This window comes from Lissotriton helveticus, chromosome 1_1, assembly GCF_964261635.1.
Source record: "Lissotriton helveticus chromosome 1_1, aLisHel1.1, whole genome shotgun sequence".
Lineage (NCBI taxonomy): Eukaryota > Metazoa > Chordata > Amphibia > Caudata > Salamandridae > Lissotriton > Lissotriton helveticus.
Window position 1 is genome coordinate 294,229,204 of NC_136057.1, and position 20,915 is coordinate 294,250,118.

A 20,915-nucleotide genomic window follows, 5' to 3' on the forward strand; every position below is an offset into this window, starting at 1 on the left:
TGTGTGTGTGGTGTTTTCTGCACACTCACACACTGCCCCGTAACATTCACACACTGCTCACCCGCACACTCCCAATGTCACCCTGCATAGTCACACACTGTTTACTCTGCACACTCATTCTGCACACTCACACAATGTGCACCCTGACACACTGTCTCTGCAGTCACTCTGCACTCACTGTCACTCTGCACTCACTGTCACTCTGCACTCACTGTCACTCTGCACTCACTGTCACTCTGCACTCACTGTCACTCTGCACTCACTGTCACTCTGCACTCCCTGTCACTCTGCACTCCCTGTCACTCTGCACTCCCTGTCACTCTGCACTCCCTGTCACTCTGCACTCACTGTCACTCTGCACTCACTGTCACTCTGCACTCACTGTCACTCTGCACTCACTGTCACTCTGCACTCACTCTACAGTCACTCTGCACTCACTGTCACTCTGCACTCACTCTGCACTCACTCTACAGTCACTCTGCACTCTACAGTCACTCTGCTGTCACTCTGCACTCACTGTCACTCTGCTGTCACTCTGCACTCTACAGTCACTCTGCTGTCACTCTGCACTCTACAGTCACTCTGCTGCCACTCTGCACTCTACAGTCACTCTGCTGTTACTCTGCACTCTACAGTCACTCTGCTGTCACTCTGCACTCTACAGTCACTCTGCTGTCACTCTGCACTCTTCAGTCACTCTGCTGTCACTCTGCACTCACTGTCACTCTGCTGTCACTCTGCACTCTACAGTCACATTGCTGTCACTCTGCACTCTACAGTCACTCTGCTGTCACTCTGCACTCTACAGTCACTCTGCTGTCACTCTGCACTCTACAGTCACTCTGCTGTCACTCTGCAATCTACAGTCACTCTGCACTCACTGTCACTCTGCTGTCACTCTGCACTCACTGTCACTCTGCACTCACTGTCACTCTGCACTCACTGTCACTCTGCTGTCACTCTGCACTCACTGTCACTCTGCTGTCACTCTGCACTCACTGTCACTCTGCTGTCACTCTGCACTCACTGTCACTCTGCTGTCACTCTGCACTCACTGTCACTCTGCTGTCACTCTGCACTCACTGTCACTCTGCTGTCACTCTGCACTCTACAGTCACTCTGCTGTCACTCTGCACTCTACAGTCACTCTGCTGTCACTCTGCACTCACTGTCACTCTGCACTCACTGTCACTCTGCTGTCACTCTGCACTCACTGTCACTCTGCTGTCACTCTGCACTCACTGTCACTCTGCTGTCACTCTGCACTCACTGTCACTCTGCTGTCACTCTGCACTCACTGTCACTCTGCACTCACTGTCACTCTGCACTCACTGTCACTCTGCACTCACTGTCACTCTGCACTCACTGTCACTCTGCACTCACTGTCACTCTGCACTCACCGCCACTCTGCACTCACCGCCACTCTGCACTCACCGCCACTCTGCACTCACCGTCACTCTGCACTCACCGCCACTCTGCACCGCCACTCTGCACCGCCACTCTGCACCGCCACTCTGCACCGCCACTCTGCACCGCCACTCTGCACCGCCGCACCGCCACTCTGCACCGCCACTCTGCACCGCCACTCTGCACTCTGCACCGCCACTCTGCACCCCCACTCTGCACCCCCACTCTGCACTCTGCACCGCCACTCTGCACCGCCACCCTGCACCGCCACTCTGCACCGCCACTCTGCACTCTGCACCGCCACTCTGCACTCTGCACCGCCACTCTGCAACGCCACTCTGCAACGCCACTCTGCAACGCCACTCTGCACCGCCACTCTGCACTCTGCACCGCCACCTGCACCGCCACTCTGCGCCGCCACTCTGCGCCGCCACTCTGCGCCGCCACTCTGCGCCGCCACTCTGCGCCGCCACTCTGCACTCTGCGCCGCCACTCTGCGCCGCCACTCTGCGTCGCCACTCTGCGCCGCCACTCTGCACCGCCACTCTGCACCGCCACTCTGCACTCTGCACCGCCACTCTGCACCGCCACTCTGCACCGCCACTCTGCACTCTGCACCGCCACTCTGCACCGCCACTCTGCACCGCCACTCTGCACCGCCACTCTGCACCGCCGCACCCCCACTCTGCACCCCCACTCTGCACCCCCACTCTGCACCCCCACTCTGCACCCCCATTCTGCACTCTGCACCGCCACTCTGCACCGCCACTCTGCACCGCCACTCTGCACTCTGCACAGCCACTCTGCACTCTGCACCGCCACTCTGCAATCTGCACCGCCACTCTGCACCGCCACTCTGCACCGCCGCACCGCCACTCTGCACCGCCGCACCGCCACTCTGCACCGCCACTCTGCACCGCCACTCTGCACCGCCACTCTGCACTCTGCACCGCCACTCTGCACCGCCACTTTGCACCGCCACTCTGCACCGCCACTCTGCACTCTGCACCGCCACTCTGCACCGCCACTCTGCACTCTGCACCGCCACTCTGCACCGCCACTCTGCACTCTGCACCGCCACTCTGCACCGCCACTCTGCACTCTGCACCGCCACTCTGCACTCTGCACCGCCACTCTGCACCGCCGCAACGCCACTCTGCACCGCCACTCTGCACCGCCACTCTGCACCGCTGCACCGCCACTCTGCAGCGCCACTCTGCACCACCGCAACGCCACTCTGCACCGCCACTCTGCACCGCCACTCTGCACCGCTGCACCGCCACTCTGCAGCGCCACTCTGCGCCGCCACTCTGCGCCGCCACTCTGCGCCGCCACTCTGCACCGCCACTCTGCACCGCCACTCTGCACCGCCGCACCGCCACTCTGCACCGCCGCACCGCCACTCTGCACCGCCACTCTGCACCGCCACTCTGCACCGCCACTCTGCACTCTGCACCGCCACTCTGCACCGCCACTTTGCACCGCCACTCTGCACCGCCACTCTGCACTCTGCACCGCCACTCTGCACCGCCACTCTGCACTCTGCACCGCCACTCTGCACCGCCACTCTGCACTCTGCACCGCCACTCTGCACCGCCACTCTGCACTCTGCACCGCCACTCTGCACCGCCACTCTGCACTCTGCACCGCCACTCTGCACCGCCGCAACGCCACTCTGCACCGCCACTCTGCACCGCCACTCTGCACCGCCACTCTGCACCGCCACTCTGCACCGCTGCACCGCCACTCTGCAGCGCCACTCTGCGCCGCCACTCTGCGCCGCCACTCTGCGCCGCCACTCTGCACCCCCACTCTGCACCCCCACTCTGCACCCCCACTCTGCACCGCCACTCTGCACTCTGCACCGCCACTCTGCACCGCCACTCCACTCTGCACCGCCACTCTGCACCGCCACTCTGCACCGCCACTCTGCACCGCCACTCTGCACCGCCACTCTGCACCGCCACTCTGCACTCTGCACCGCCACTCTGCACCGCCACTCTGCACTCTGCACCGCCACTCTGCACCGCCACTCTGCACTCTGCACCGCCACTCTGCACCGCCACTCTGCACTCTGCACCGCCACTCTGCACCGCCACTCTGCACCGCCACTCTGCACCGCCACTCTGCACTCTGCACCGCCACTCTGCACCGCCACTTTGCACCGCCACTCTGCACCGCCACTCTGCACTCTGCACCGCCACTCTGCACCGCCACTCTGCACCGCCACTCTGCACCGCCACTCTGCACTCTGCACCGCCACTCTGCACCGCCACTCTGCACTCTGCACCGCCACTCTGCACCGCCGCACCGCCACTCTGCACCGCCACTCTGCACCGCCACTCTGCACCGCCACTCTGCACCGCTGCACCGCCACTCTGCAGCGCCACTCTGCGCCGCCACTCTGCGCCGCCACTCTGCGCCGCCACTCTGCACCCCCACTCTGCACCCCCACTCTGCACCGCCACTCTGCACTCTGCACCGCCACTCTGCACCGCCACTCTGCACCGCCACTCCACTCTGCACCGCCACTCTGCACCGCCACTCTGCACCGCCACTCTGCACCGCCACTCTGCACCGCCACTCTGCACCGCCACTCTGCACTCTGCACCGCCACTCTGCACCGCCACTCTGCACTCTGCACCGCCACTCTGCACCGCCACTCTGCACTCTGCACCGCCACTCTGCACCGCCACTCTGCACCGCCACTCTGCACCACCACTCTGCACCGCCACCCTGCACAGCCACTCTGCACCGCCACTCTGCACCGCCACTCTGCACCGCCACTCTGCACCGCCACTCTGCACCGCCACTCTGCACTCTGCACCGCCACTCTGCACTCTGCACCGCCACTCTGCACCGCCACTCTGCACTCTGCACCGCCACTCTGCACCGCCACTCTGCACTCTGCACCGCCACTCTGCACCGCCGCACCGCCACTCTGCACCGCCACTCTGCACCGCCACTCTGCACCGCCACTCTGCACTCTGCACCGCCACTCTGCACCGCCACTCTGCACCGCCACTCTGCGCTCTGCACCGCCACTTTGCACCGCCACTCTGCACCGCCACTCTGCACCGCCACTCTGCACTCTGCACCGCCACTCTGCACCGCCGCAACGCCACTCTGCACCGCCACTCTGCACCGCCGCACCGCCACTCTGCACCGCCACTCTGCACCGCCACTCTGCACCGCCACTCTGCACTCTGCACCGCCACTCTGCACCGCCACTCTGCACCCCCGCACCGCCACTCTGCACCGCCACTCTGCACCCCCACTCTGCACCCCCACTCTGCACCCCCACTCTGCACCGCCACTCTGCACCGCCACTCTGCACCGCCACTCTGCACCGCCACTCTGCACCGCCACTCTGCACCGCCACTCTGCACTCTGCACCGCCACTCTGCACTCTGCACCGCCACTCTGCACCGCCACTCTGCACTCTGCACCGCCGCACCGCCACTCTGCACCGCCACTCTGCACCGCCACTCTGCACTCTGCACCGCCACTCTGCACCGCCACTCTGCACCGCCGCACCGCCACTCTGCACCGCCGCACCGCCACTCTGCACCCCCACTCTGCACCCCCACTCTGCACCCCCACTCTGCACCCCCACTCTGCACTCCCACTCTGCACCCCCACTCTGCACCCCCACTCTGCACCGCCACTCTGCACCGCCACTCTGCACCGCCACTCTGCACCGCCACTCTGCACCGCCACTCTGCACCGCCACTCCGCACCGCCACTCCGCACCGCCACACCGCCACTCTGCACCGCCACTCTGCACTCTGCACCGCCACTCTGCACTCTCAAACTGCACTCTCAAACTGCACTCTCAACTCTCAATCTCCACTCTGCACTCTCAAACACCACTCTCAATCTGCACTCTCATACTGCACTCTCATACTGCACTCTCATACTGCACTCTCATACTGCACTCTCAAACTGCACTCTCAAACTGCACTCTCAATCTGCACTCTCAACTCTCAAACTGCACTCCGAAAACAAAAGCTGCTGCAAAGAAACACATAATATACCTCAGCTCCGAAAACAAAAGCTGCTGCAAAGAAACACATAATAAACTCGAGAGAACAATTCCATTCACACCGGACCATTCCAGAAAAAAAATGAAACTGAGATTAAAAGAACAGCCCATGACAGAACGTCAGACTCTTGTTCTTGAACTAATGAAGCCCTTTCCCGGCCTGGCATGGAGCAGCTGCGCGCTGAGCGCTGCTGAATGGTGAACGCGCCCGGCCATCTGGATTCACTTACGGAGGCACCCTGACAGCTCCTAATTATAATTAATGTACTTCTTTGCGCGCACACGAACGAAAAATGCCCAACATGGCGTCCGAAAACTACATTTACCCTATCACTTCAAGCCTATTAAAACGACACCACAACGAAGACGAATCACTGGCCAGATGACAGGACACACTAAGGAATGTGTGGAATTTGTCTCACCAAAGCCCTAGGAGATACTTTTTTTTTCTCTTCTTTAACATTAGGATCTCGAAACTCCTCCCACTTACGTGGGCGGAGGCCTCGCCCTAAAAAGCACTTTTATGACCCAAGACCTAGCTTTCTGCCAAATTTGGTGTAAATGCATTCAGTGGTTTGGGCGGTAACTGTGTCTAAAGTTCCCATGGAATCTTAACGAATCATCCCAAAACTGTCCAGGAAGGAGCTGAGGTGAATTTTTTCCAAAGTTTCATGAGGATTTGCCATACATCAACAAAGAGCTAAGCAAACCAAAAAATGCATTACCAATGAATACACAATCCTAACTATATCTTATCTGAATAAGCAGTGCAAGATAGGGGCACAAGTTATTTCACTATAAAAGGCGTAGCTCAGTGTTTTTTTTTTTAATGTTAGTTCTTCACATTTCAATAATCTCATTTTAAATTCACTTTAACCTTTGTTTTTTTTTGGTGAATTTCTGAGTGTTTTTTTAGAACAACTTAACATCTTAGCACCTAACCTAACAATACCCTCACTTTAACCTCTGGTGTTTAAGAGAATTTCTGGGAATTTTGATCAATTTCTAAATTGGCTTTGTGCCTAACCCTACGTGGAGTACCTACACCCATTGTTCACAAAATATGCCTACCAAGATTATTCTATTTTAAATTTAGGGAGCTGTTAAGCAACTGAAATCATGGGTAGTGTGAGTAAAGAGGTGAGAAAAGTGGATGCTGTGCTTATGCAGACATCTCTTTCTCTTAAACTATTTTAGCTCTTCTAAGATACATTATGCCTCAAATTACTAAAAACCTCACATTTTTTACCTACTAGTTTCATACCTGCATTAACACCTAAATGTTCTTTTACTTCAACGTGCTCCTCGGGAAAAGCTTTAAATTCAACCGCTCCTATTCCAACAAAATGCCGTTCAGGAGTGCCTCAATATAGTCTTGAACACATAATGTTAGCGGTCTAGTTCTCATTAGAACTCTGTGGTGATGCTGCAGATGATCACATCACTGGGGAATTCACTGACATACAGCACATGTTTCATTCTGCATGTCAGAATGTTTTTCTGATATGGATAAAACAGTAAGAGGGATTCAGAATGAAGATGGAAAAGGCGCTGAGAACCAGGTCAGTACAGAGTAGATGACGGGGCACCGATAAAGGATTGGTGCCAGCCTAAAACCTGCTTGGAAAAGGTCTAGCATTTCTTGAATTAACTATTGGAGCTGTTGGAAGCCAAAGTTCACCATTACCTTATCCGGAATTGGCAGTAGGGGGATTGGCCCGAAATATTAAGTCCAAGGGTCTAGTGAAGGTTCTTCCAAAAGAAGTTTCACAGAAGCGGGTTTCTAGGTCATAGGGACAGTGCCAAGCCCCAGGGAACCTTTTAAGCAAATCAAGCAGTTGGGTTTGTAGGCTGGATAGAGAAGCGTCAGGGTTTGCGGAGTAGGCGTCAAAAGGAGAGCCTGCAGGGCGCTGCTAGTGAGGTTGGCATCAAGGTTGGTTGCATCGAGTGGTGTAAAGTTGGTAAAGTTGGGTTTAAGTGGCATTAGGTAGGACTGCAAAACAAGAGTGTCAAGTATGGGGATGATTTCTATCCGAATGTTTTCGTGAATTAATTTAATTTTGTTATGGAAAAATAATGACATGGGGAAATGTGGGAGAGTGTAGTTGCACTACAGTGTGGAATGATTCTCTGGTGAGGTTCAGAGCTGGAGAAACGAGGGCCCCTTGATTTTAGATTTGTAAGTGGCCATTAAAGATGGGGTTTGTTTTTTTATTATTCTGTGTTTTTACCATATTTAGATTTTTGAATCGGTAAGACTCGATCGAAAACAAATGACATTCCGTTGTTAAAGTCATCAAGTAGCCGTCAATCGATGATCATTTTTTTGTAATTGCTCAATAACCTTTTAGGACAATGACTAGGTCTCCCTCTCTGTGCGCCACCTGTACATCACTTTTTCCCATATTAAAAGTGACGCACCGGCGGCGTCAGGGGTTTGTAAATAAGCCCCTGTGTTTGCAGCTGTACTTGTATTTGCAGGTCAGCCTTCATGCCTTGTCGCATCAGTCTACCTCCGTCACAGTTCCTAGCTCTGTGATTGGATGGGGTTTTCTGCAGCCCCTCGTGACACTCACCTCGATGATGTAGTCTTTGCCGTCTTTGCTGTGCACCGCCTTAACAGCACAGATATCCAGACCTCCAAACATTTCTGCACAGGAATCCGCCCAGAGCCGGTACCTGCATCAGAAGAGAAAGCATTGAAAATCTAAAACTCAGCATGGATGGTGGGCAGAAGGAACCTGTGGGCAGAGGTGATGAACCACTGGGCAGAGCATCTGTAGACTGCCCACTGGAGCATGCATCTACAGTCTGGCGTCAGTGTAGGTGGACCATGAAACATTTCAAGACCTAAACCATACTCGGCTGCTAGAAAAATCAATCGAACTGTTGGGATGGGCATGCCCCCTGCAAGGTAAGCTGCTATGTTTCCCTGCCCTGAGCGCCCGGCTGCATGCATCTGCTATCCTGATGTTTGAATTCTGCCCCTAATCTAGCGTGTGCACAGAGGCTTCGACCATGAGAGGTCCTGGATCTGTCCTGTGACCTGGAAGGATGCAATAACCGTGCTCTCATTGTAGACAGAACACTGCTGTCCCTGTCAGTGGGCTTAGCCTGTCGCGTGGTGGTGTCAGCATTCTGGGGGCCCGATTCACAGAACAAACTTAAGACAAAATCCTAAACTTACTACTTTTGGTATTCACAGAAGTTAGGATTTTGTCTTAAGTTTTTCTTAAAACAGACTTAAGACAGACTTAAGTTAGGATTTTGTCTTAAGTCTGTCTTAAGACAAACTTAAGACAAAATCCTAACTTCTGTGGATACCAAAAGTAGTAAGTTTAGGATTTTGTCTTAAGTTAGTTCTGTGAATCAGGCTCACTGTCTTTTAGATTCGGTAATGTGGCTAGACTTTTTTATCTGAGTTACCAGAGTGGAGGCCTACACTTCTAGCCTCTGCCCAGTCCTTTGTGCTCACATCCTGAACATGTCTTAAGCGTGTTGATGAGTGTAGCCTGTTTGGCCATGCATGGAGTCTGTGAGTGAACCGGAGTGATGGAGGCCAGTGGGGTCCGCGTTGGATGACCCTGGTCTGGCCTTGCAAATATGGAGCATGGAACCACCCTCGCAGGCAGCGGACGTGTATGGGTCACATTCCTACAGCTGGACGGAGGAGAGCTAGACACTGACATGGGGAAGCAGAGATGGGGCTCCTTCAGATATTCTACGAGGCCTTTCGGTTAGCAGGGTGATGCTGACTAGTCTTCCTGAACACTGCCATTTGGTGGCTGGTAGGAAGGAGGACTCTGTTGTGCAAGGCCATGAAGCCTTTAGGCGGGGCCCGGCCTTTTGTCTTTAATTATTACTTCTTGAGTGCAGCTGAATACAGCCAGGAGCAGAAGGCTCTCGCCTCTGTGTGCCTCTGTTGAGCTGCTCCAGGAGGCTGACAGCCCTGCTGTGTGTCAGCAACAGCCTGGAAAGGACACTTGGAAGAACCACCCAAATCGGTTCTACAGCTGAGACAGCGGATCCACAGCCCCTGTGTGTAAAAGCAGCACTCACCACTGCCCCATCCAGTTGTTCCAGTGCCAAGTCCCATATATGAGGACGAGGGTCCCCTGCAAGTACTCAGGGGACGGTGGTGCAACCAGGGCTGCTGTCTGCCTGACAGACAGACTCCCGCGGTGAGGGGACATCACCTGAAGTCTGGGTCTCTTGCGGGAGCAGCTGTGTGACTGTCCTGAAGGAGCTAGAAGTCTGTCTGGATGCCAAGAGAGTGGTAAGAACCACCCTACAAGAGAAGAGAATGTCCATGAAAGAGCGAGGTTCAGCCCATCGCCCATGGCTGCGGCACCCCCATGAAGCAGACTGCTGGAGAGCTACCAGGGTGCTGCCGAGTGCCAGGGGGACCCTCAGACCCTCCCAACCAGTGCCCGGCAGGTACTGCCACTCAGCTACGAAGTGATTGCCAACGTGATTTCTCACCCCATCTTGCGCGCCAGACTACTGGGGTGCTCCTATGTATCTGATGGTCAGTCGGGCCTTTGTATATATTGTCAGCCTGAAAGGGACTCCTGGGCCCAATTCTATGAATGGAACATTCAGAGGTAGGTAGAAGGTAAGCTGCCCCTACTTTCCTTCATGGGCAGAGAGGAGCGCCTCTTGTCTGTCCGAATCTCATCTCCTCCCATCCTTTCTCTGGCCTCCTGCCTCCCTGGCACTTGAAAGTGTCTGTGTCTGCTGAACCGTGAGATCACAGCAGCACTCAGACACCGCCACTCCCACCCCCTGCTAATTCCTGCCCGGTGCAGTCAACCTGGACCTTGTCAAAGGGCAGACGCTTCCCACAGCACGCGGCAGACACAGGGAGGGTCCTGAGAATAACAACCCTGTGGCGGGAGACCAGGACACTCCCAGTGGATGAGTCACCGGGCACCCCCTGCCATACACACAGGCAGTATCCGAGGAATCCTGAGCAAACACTGCTGTGGCTGGGCCCTGCCTTCCTGCAGCCAAGCCATGCTCCTTCTGGCCTCACTCTGTGTGGCTGACACTGTCGCAGAGTCACCCGCCTTCAATCCAGCCACATGTGGCTGACACTGTCGCAGAGTCACCCGCCTTCAATGCAGCCACATGTGGCTGACACTGTCGCAAGTAACCCGCCTTCAATGCTGCCACATGTGGCTGACACTGTCGCAAGTAACCCGCCTTCAATGCTGCCACATGTGGCTGACACTGTCGCAAGTAACCCGCCTTCAATGCTGCCACATGTGGCTGACACTGTCGCAAGTAACCCGCCTTCAATGCTGCCACATGTGGCTGACACTGTCGCAAATCACCCGCCTTCAATGCTGCCACATGTGGCTGACACTGTCGTGGAGTCACCCGCCTTCAATGCAGCCACATGTGGCTGACACTGTCGCAAGTAACCCGCCTTCAATGTTGCCATATGTGGCTGACACTGTCGCGGAGTCACCCGCCTTCAATGCAGCCACATGTGGCTGACACTGTCGCAGAGTCACACGCCTTCAATGCAGCCACATGTGGCTGACACTGTCGCAGAGTCACCCGCCTTCCTGCAGCCAAGCGATGCTCCTTCTGGCCTCACTCTGTGTGGCTGACACTGTCGCAGAGTCACCCGCCTTCAATGAGGCCAAGAGATGCTCCTTCTGGCCTGACTCTGTGTGGCTGACACTGTCGCAGAGTCACACGCCTTCAATGCAGGCACATGTGGCTGACACTGTCGCAGAGTCAACCGCCTTCAATGCAGCAACATGTGGCTGACACTGTCGCAGAGTCACCCGCCTTCAATGCAGCGACATGTGGCTGACACTGTCGCAGAGTCACCCGCCTTCAATGCAGCCACATGTGGCTGACACTGTCGCAAGTCACCCGCCTTCAATGCTGCCACATGTGGCTGACACTTTCGCGGAGTCACCCGCCTTCAATGCAGCCACATGTGGCTGACACTGTCGCAGAGTCACCCGCCTTCAATGCAGCCACATGTGGCTGACACTGTCGCAAGTCACCCGCCTTCAATGCTGCCACATGTGGCTGACACTGTCGCGGAGTCACCCGCCTTCAATGCACCACATGTGGCTGACACTGTCGCAGAGTCACCCGGCTTCAATGCAGCCACATGTGGCTGACACTGTCGCAGAGTCACCCGCCTTCAATTCTGCCACATGTGGCTGACACTGTCGCAGAGTCACCCACCTTCAATGCAGCCACATGTGGCTGACACTGTCGCAGAGTCACCCGCCTTCAATGCAGCCACATGTGGCTGACACTGTCGCAGAGTCACCCGCCTTCAATGCAGCCACATGTGGCTGACACTGTCGCAGAGCCACCCGCCTTCAATGCAGCCAAGCGATGTTCCTTCTGGCCTCACTCTGTGTGGCTGACACTGTCGCGGAGTCACCCGCCTTCAATGCAGCGACATGCGGCTGACACTGTCGCAGAGTCACCCGGCTTCAATGCAGCCAGATGTGGCTGACACTGTCGCAGAGTCACCCGGCTTCAATGCAGCCACATGTGGCTGACACTGTCGCAGAGTCACCCACCTTCAATGCAGCCACATGTGGCTGACACTGTCGCAGAGTCACCCACCTTCAATGCAGCCACATGTGGCTGACACTGTCGCAAGTCACCCGCCTTCAATGCCGCCACATGTGGCTGACACTGTCGCGGAGTCACCCACCTTCAATGCAGCGACATGTGGCAGACACTGTCGCAGAGTCACCCGCCTTCAATGCAGCGACATGTGGCTGACACTGTCGCAAGTCACCCGCCTTCAATGCTGCCACATGTGGCTGATACTGTCGCGGAGTCACCCACCTTCAATGCAGCGACATGTGGCTGACACTGTCGCAGAGTCACCCGCCTTCAATGCAGCGACATGTGGCTGACACTGTCGCAGAGTCACCCGCCTTCAATGCAGCGACATGTGGCTGACACTGTCGCAGAGTCACCCGCCTTCAATGCAGCGACATGTGGCTGACACTGTCGCAGAGCCACCCGCCTTCAATGCAGCCAAGCGATGTTCCTTCTGGCCTCACTCTGTGTGGCTGACACTGTCGCAGAGTCACCCGCCTTCAATGCAGCCACATGTGGCTGACACTGTCGCAGAGTCACCCGCCTTCAATGCAGCGACATGTGGCTGACACTGTCGCAGAGCCACCCGCCTTCAATGCAGCCAAGCGATGTTCCTTCTGGCCTCACTCTGTGTGGCTGACACTGTCGCAGAGTCACCCGCCTTCAATGCAGCCAAGCGATGCTCCTTCTGGCCTCACTCTGTGTGGCTAACACTGTCGCAGAGTCACCCGCCTTCAATGAGGCCAAGAGATGCTCCTTCTGGCCTCACTCTGTGTGGCTGACACTGTCGCAGAGTCACCCGCCTTCAATGCACCCACATCTGGCTGACACTGTCGCAGAGTCACCCGCCTTCAATGCAGCCACATCTGGCTGACACTGTCGCAGAGTCACCCGCCTTCAATGCAGCCACATCTGGCTGACACTGTCGCAGAGTCACCCGCCTTCCTGCAGCCAAGCGATGCTCCTTCTGGCCTCACTCTGTGTGGCTGACACTGTCGCAGAGTCACCCGCCTTCCTGCAGCCAAGCGATGCTCCTTCTGGCCTCACTCTGTGTGGCTGACACTGTCGCAGAGTCACCCGCCTTCAATGCAGCCAAGGGATGCTCCTTCTGGCCTCACTCTGTGTGGCTAACACTGTCGCAGAGTCACCCGCCTTCAATGAGGCCAAGAGATGCTCCTTCTGGCCTGACTCTGTGTGGCTGACACTGTCGCAGAGTCACACGCCTTCAATGCAGCCACATGTGGCTGACACTGTCGCAGAGTCACCCGCCTTCCTGCAGCCAAGCGATGCTCCTTCTGGCCTCACTCTGTGTGGCTGACACTGTCGCAGAGTCACCCGCCTTCCTGCAGCCAAGCGATGCTCCTTCTGGCCTGACTCTGTGTGGCTGACACTGTCGCAGAGTCACCCACCTTCAATGAGGCAAAGAGATGCTCCTTCTGGCCTGACTCTGTGTGGCTGACACTGTCGCAGAGTCACCCGGCTTCAATGCAGCCACATGTGGCTGACACTGTCGCAGAGTCACCCGGCTTCAATGCAGCCACATGTGGCTGACACTGTCGCAGAGTCACCCGGCTTCAATGCAGCCACATGTGGCTGACACTGTCGCAGAGTCACCCGCTTTCAATGCAGCCACATGTGGCTGACACTGTCGCAGAGTCACCCACCTTCAATGCAGCCACATGTGGCTGACACTGTCACAGAATCACCCGGCTTCAATGCAGCCACATGTGGCTGACACTGTCGCAAGTCACCCGCATTCAATGCTGCCACATGTGGCTGACACTGTCGCGGAGTCACCCACCTTCAATGCAGCGACATGTGGCTGACACTGTCGCAGAGTCACCCGCCTTCAATGCAGCGACATGTGGCTGACACTGTCGCAGTCACCCGTCTTCAATGCAGCGACATGTGGCTGACACTGTCGCAGAGTCACCCGCCTTCAATGCAGCCACATGCGGCTGACACTGTCGCAGAGTCACCCGGCTTCAATGCAGCCACATGTGGCTGACACTGTCGCAGAGTCACCCGCTTTCAATGCAGCCACATGTGGCTGACACTGTCGCAGAGTCACCCACCTTCAATGCAGCCACATGTGGCTGACACTGTCGCAGAGTCACCCGGCTTCAATGCAACCACATGTGGCTGACACTGTCGCAAGTCACACGCCTTCAATGCTGCCACATGTGGCTGACACTGTCGCGGAGTCACCCACCTTCAATGCAGCGACATGTGGCTGACACTGTCGCAGAGTCACCCGCCTTCAATGCAGCGACATGTGGCTGACACTGTCGCAGAGTCACCCGCCTTCAATGCAGCCAAGCGATGCTCCTTCTGGCCTCACTCTGTGTGGCTAACACTGTCGCAGAGTCATCCGCCTTCAATGCAGCCAAGGGATGCTCCTTCTGGCCTCACTCTGTGTGGCTAACACTGTCGCAGAGTCACCCGCCTTCAATGAGGCCAAGAGATGCTCCTTCTGGCCTGACTCTGTGTGGCTGACACTGTCGCAGAGTCCCACGCCTTCAATGCAGCCACATGTGGCTGACACTGTTGCAGAGTCACCCGCATTCAATGCAGCCACATGTGGCTGACACTGTCGCAGAGTAGCCCACCTTCAATGCAGCTCTCTGCTTCTAGTTACTGGTCTGGTGCCTGCTGACAGTCTGTACTGTTACTCTGATAAAAGGGACCATCCAGTGCAGTTCTCTCTACCTAGTCCTTCATCACTGTCAATCACCGACACCAGGCGTTCTAGAACGTTGCTTTGTTTGAGGTCTGTTTGGGTTCAGAGATCTATTGTGACATCATTCAGCGGAGGGACTCTTCAGATCTCTCTACCCAGTCCTGCCTCACTGTCAATCACCGACACCAGGCGTTCTAGAACGTTGCTTTGTTTGACGTCTGTTTGGGTTCAGAGATCTATTGTGAAATCATTCAGCGGAGGGACTCTTCAGATCTCTCTACCCAGTCCTGCCTCATTGTCAATCACCGACAACAGGCGTTCTAGAACGTTGCTTTGTTTGACGTCTGTTTGGGTTCTGAGATCTATTGTGACACCATTCACCGGAAGGACTCTTCAGTTTTCTCTACCCAGTTCTCTATTCCTGTCAATCACCAACAACAGGCGTTCTAGAAAGTTGATTCTTTCAGTAGCGGATGCTACCGGGCTGGGTGGGGAAGAGGAACCAAATAAAAAGTTAAGAAATTGACTTACCTGACATGAAACGGCCTGCCACCGCCTGTCACACAGGCTCCCCTGAGCCGATCACAATGCTGCAATGAAACGTTGGGATTGGTCTGAGTGCCGTGGTTTCGGTGCACATATGGGAAGAGGGAGCCTGTGCATGTTCCTTACCAGGCTGAACTGTTTGATCGGCCCACTAGGCCCGGCAAAATAGTTCATGCGCACTTAGGGAGTGCTACCCCTGCTCTGGCCAGCCCCACCCGCCACTGACTGCAATAGGAAAAATAAAATGCTAATAACTTATTATCATTTTATTTTTCATTTTGAGCAGTGGGATCACGCTCCCCCACCTTAGCGGAGGAGCCGCCATGAGCTTCTTTTGTCGTCTGTTTTTGGTTCTGAGATGTAGTGTGACCTCATTCAGCGGAGGGACTCTTCAGATCTTTCTACCCAGTCCTGTATCACTCACAATCACCAACAAAAGGTGTTCTAGAATGTAGCTTTGTTTGACGTCTGTTTGGGTTCTGAGATCTATTGTGACATTGTTCACCGAAGGGACTCTTCAGTTTTCTCTACCCAGTTCTCTATCCCTGTCAATCACCAACAACAGGCGTTCTAGAAAGTTGCTTCGGCTGCTACCAGGCGGGGTGGGGAAGAGGAATCAAATAAAAAGTAAAAAAATGTACTTACCTGACCTGAAACGGCCTGCCACCGCCTGTCCTCATCTTCTTCCTTTAGGAAGGACCCAGGCACACAGGCTCCCCTGAGCCAATCACAGCGCTGCAATTCAGCGTTGTGATTGGTCTGAGTACCATGGTTCGGAGCTCAGGTGGGGGCCAGGAGCCTGTGCATGTTCCTTACCAGGCTGAACTGTTTGGTCGGCCCACGAGGGCCGGCAAAATAGTTCATGCGCACTCAGGGGGTGCACACCACTGCTCCCCCTGCTCTGGCCAGCCCCTCCCCGCCACTGACTGTAATAGGAAAAATAAAATGATAATAACGTGCTATTATCATTTTATTTTTCCTTTTGAGCAGTGGGGCCACGCTCCCTCACCTTAGCGGAGGAGCCGCTACTGGCTTCTTTTGACATATATTTTTGGTTCTGAGATGTATTGTGACATCATTCACTGGAGGGACTCTCTAACAATATTTTTTTAACATAATTCTTCCTAATGAATTCGTCCAGTTTCTAAGCGCCACACTCCAAGGGGCAAATCATCAACAAACCAAATCGCAGAGCTCACTTAGCGCGAATTTGTTTACCGCCGGCTATCGCCGGATTTGATCACAGAGATAAAGCGTTATCAGCGCTTATCTCCACGGCGATGGAAAATCTGGTGATAGCGGCAAAATGAGGGAAAATCGCTGGAAATCCAGCGATACAACTACAGCGCTAAGGGACTCCTTGGTGAGAGGGAGATGTGGAATTAGGCTTAGAATCCACCTCCCTTTATAAATATAGCTACGTCTGAAATTTTGCAGACGTTAGCTGATGGCGATAACCGCGGTTAGAGCTGCTTTTTAAATCGCTATGAGTTTCCTGGGTCAGCTTGTTGATACAGAATAGTGCAGTTAGCGATATTTCCCATGTTGTTGAGAGAGAAACGCCTTCTTTGCAGCTCATTAGAGATGCGATGCAAGGCGTTAGTGGAACGGCGGCTGACACAAGGAAACACACGCTGATGCCTATTAGCGTGTCCTTGCTAATAGTAAGGTAATTCAATCGCCGCTTTTCTGCCGAAAACGGACGTTAACCCCTTGGGCGCGGCCGCGATTCTGCGCCTGTGCTGCGTTTTTCGAAGTGGGCGGGATCATGACGGCCCCCAGCCGTCATCAGCACACGAGCCCCGTGATGCATGACGGCTGGGGGCCGTCATCAGCATCGAAGGGGTTAAAGCGGCGTTGTTGTCCTTGATAATATGCCCCCAAGTAGGGTAACTCTCACAGTGGCTCACTCACATCAGCTTACTGAAAAATAGGTTAGTGAGAAATAACTTCAGTCAAAAGAGCATATTAAGAAATAATGAACACAAGCTGTAGTGTTTACAAAAGGGAAGTAACCGTCCCTTCCCCCTAACACGTCAGAGGTGAATAGTTTGCTGCTCCTAACTCCAGCCCTAGATTCATTCGGAAACTGAATGCCACCCTCACATTATTTCTTAGGCTATTTTCTATGACCCGGCTTGTTGTGTAGCTATTTCTCGAGTGCTATTTTTCAGTAGGCGACTTTCAATGACTTGTTGTGAGTGCTATCCCTTAAAGTTACTGTTGCCCAGCTGTGCTGCAGTGTTGTAACTCCTAGCTAACTGTCACTGCCTTCCCCAGATGTTGTGGATGGTGTTACTGCTGCCCAGTGCCACTGTCCACCGATGCTCTCTTCTGGCGATAAATGTAAATGTAAGTTATAAATGCTGGTAGGAGTAGAAGTACGCATCGTAGGAGTGCAACTTCAGGAGGGGTGTTTGTGGTGTGACACTTCCCACATACATTCTTGGATTGGTAGTTGCTACGTCTGTGTCGTCTTCTCATCATCCTAATTTCACAAATATCTTTAGTGACTGTTCACCTCGTTCTTAAGACTTTCTTCCCTGTCTTCAGTAGTGAATCCGGAAATAAATCAACCTATCAACCTGTAAATAGGTATAGATGTTTGTGCTCTGTTTCTTCATGTCTCAATAATCATCTTTCATCTCTCCTTTTATGTGACCTCTCACACAAACTCCTGTAAAATGGAACCTTCTCTTTGAAATGAATCCAGTAGGACCCCCAGGAACCTGAGACTCCCCACCCAGGAATACCAGCTCTTCAAGTGGGTACTACGGAGTCACCAGCAAAGAGAGAGAGCTGGAGACAGCCACACAGAGGGCAGAGAGAGTGGGCAGGGTGATGCTGGTCTGTCACATACATGTATATTTAAAGGCACTGCCTGCTCACCTCTCCGTCATGGCGATCTGCTCCAGCATGGCGGAGCCCGTGTTGGCCTTCCAATTCCCAGAAATGGAGGTTCTCCTAGGAGAGAGTATAAACAGCACGGTGAGTCAAGAGGGGCGAAGAAACCCTTGTCTAGGAGCTGGTGGTCAAAAATAATCCATTAATAGCACTGTCTGACCACGCACTGCTGCCGCTCCTCTGCCGTTGATGTGGAAGAAAAACCAAAACAAACATTGGCGAAGTCAATGTGTCTAGCCTTGGCAGATTGGTGTGATGGTTCATTTATTTTTTATTGCAAGAATGTGCCACACAAAAAAGAGAACATGAGACAACTTAAACATGGCCACCCTATGCCTGAATTATAAAATGTAGTAAACATTTACTGATGTGGCTCTTTTACTAGTTATTTTATTTGATATAAAAGCCCTTCAGTTGGGCCATGCATTTTATTATTAGTGTAGTAGACAAGAGTAAATCACCAGCTAACCAAACACTAAATCCTCAGGCAGCTACACTGTCACAATGCCAAGTAAACACTTTTTAGCTTGAAGCCAGAAATTCAATCACACTCTAACTGGGACCTGAAGAGAAGGCAAAATAAATTCATGATATTTAAAGTTAATATATAATAATAAATCAAATTAAAACGCACACCTGGCACCAGGTTTATATGTGAAGGAAGGAAACAATTTGAGTTGGATTAAATAATATGCACAGGACTTGTCCAGTCACTCAGATTGAAGGGAGCCAATGGGTAAACCATTGCCCCATGCTCCATACTCTGGTGGGCGGAAGCTAAATGTGCACAGGAGTATAACAGAGCAATGCATGAACCCCTCAGATCATTTGCACCCCTAACTATGTGTATTATGTAAGTGCTTTAAAAAAATGAATATTCAAAACAGCTAAAACTCTCTCGAGGGCCAGAGCTAAAGAGACAGATGCCCTTTGCAGACCAGATCAATATAAGTCTGAGGAGCTATTCCTGTGTGTTTGGTGCTCATTGCCAAGCCTGACCACTCTCCACCAGCATCAAAGTGAGCAAGAAGACAGCTGCCACCTAGTGAATGCAGAGAGGAAGTGACAGGAAGTGGGTGAATAGGACACCAGGGTAAAGCAAGTAGGGGGTTGCAGGACAATGCCCTGGGTACACACTGGTAATCTTTATTACTCTGATTCCTGGTCTTCCTGGATGCAGTTCCGCTCTCCCGCCATTTTCTTTTTACTGTTGTCTATTTGGCATGGTGTGTTACAGTAAGTGCTTCGTTAGTTCCTCCTTTTTGTGGTGGCTTCTGGGTAACAGGGGCCATCTTGGGGGAACTTTTTGGGTTTCAGCTAGGGTACTGCTTCTGCGTAAGAACTGCTTCCAGGAAGACGGATAAGGAGGCAATGGACTTGATGTATGAAGAGGTCCCTGTGTGATAAAGGCTAGTATATATAAGATGGTGATGTATGTAAAGGTTTTGGTTCATGTAAAGGTTGAAAGTACTCAGACTTTAGTGAATGTAAATGGTTAATGTATATGAGGTTGTTGAATGTGGGTGCCTGTGTGTGTAAATGGTTTGTATATATAATTTAGTGGATGGTGGATTTAGGATAGTGTAAGGGTTGTTTAGGTTTGTGGCAGGTGGGTGCAAAAGAATGGCACATTTTACATACTTGGTTTTATAAATCACTCAATATAATTTGCCATTTCAAAAAATTATAACTATTTGCTGGTTTAACCCGTTGCGTGCTCGTGACAGAACCGTTCCATCACGAGCCTCGGGTGGGCTGTGCTGGTGACGGAACGGTTCCGTCACGGCCCGCTCGCCGCGCCTGCACGGCGCGAATTCCGCGCCTGCGCTGAGTGTTCTGATGAGCGGGCGGGGCCCTGACGGAACCTTTCCGTCACAAGCACAGCCCACCCGAGGCTCGTGACGGAGCGGTTCCGTCACGAGTACGGGAGCGCCGCGCGGCCCCCCTCCCCCATAGCACTGCGGCGGAATAGCCGCCGCAGCTAAGGGGTTAAAGATACTCAATCTATTGGCCTATGAAAGATAAACGGCTGAGTAGGCGCTATTGGATTCCAAATTCAGAGCCTGCAGCTCATTCAAGAGGCCAGCAGCCAGAGCATAGTTCACTGAGCTATCTTGTTACCTAAAGGCTGAGACCTGAGTATATATGGCATGTATGTATGTGGTGTGCACATAAAGGGCAGCAGCCGTGTGGTACTTTATGTTTACTCAGCCCCCCCACCTTGGGCTAAATAAGTCTTCCAAGCAATGAAACTTAGTACTGCTGCACGTGTTTAACGAAATAACGATTGCTTTTTTAGTCATTTAGAAAACATGCACCTACTGTTGGCCCTGAATGGGAGTTAGGTGGAAATCCATGTGGAGATTCCCAGCAGCCGGAATTACCTTTACTGGCTTGTATTGTGAAATAAGCCTATTACGAGTTAGACTGTTGGGATTGGGAATAACTTCAGACACCAATTTATCGGATGAACTTCCTCACTGTATTCCTATGCCGAGGGTGTTAAAGCTTGTTGCTTCCCTGCATGGTGGGACTGGAGGGCTATGAGAGGTAAATGCAGTGCTTAATTTGAGCTGGTGGTTTCTGGTGCTCAGTACCAGCACTTAATTGGTAGCACCGGAGCTTGTGATAGCCTGCCACAAGGCGCGCTGCCTAGCTAATTTAGAGATGACCATAACAACAGTTAATTGTTAATGCTATATTCATTAGAAAATTGCTATTACCTGTCACCAAGCCTTCTTA

General features: G+C 53.4%; 1 protein-coding gene across 1 annotated transcript in view; it reads right to left on the reverse strand.

The window, feature by feature from the left end:
* SYN3 (synapsin III) overlaps window positions 1-20,915 on the reverse strand; it is a 1,149,796-nt gene that overhangs the window by 92,330 nt on the left and 1,036,551 nt on the right. The window contains exons 9-10 of the mRNA XM_078653521.1: window positions 18,159-18,233; window positions 8,029-8,131 (exon numbers count right to left, since the gene is read on the reverse strand). Coding sequence (XP_078509647.1) covers window positions 8,029-8,131; window positions 18,159-18,233 — 178 coding nt within the window. The remainder of the gene's footprint in view (window positions 1-8,028; window positions 8,132-18,158; window positions 18,234-20,915) is intronic.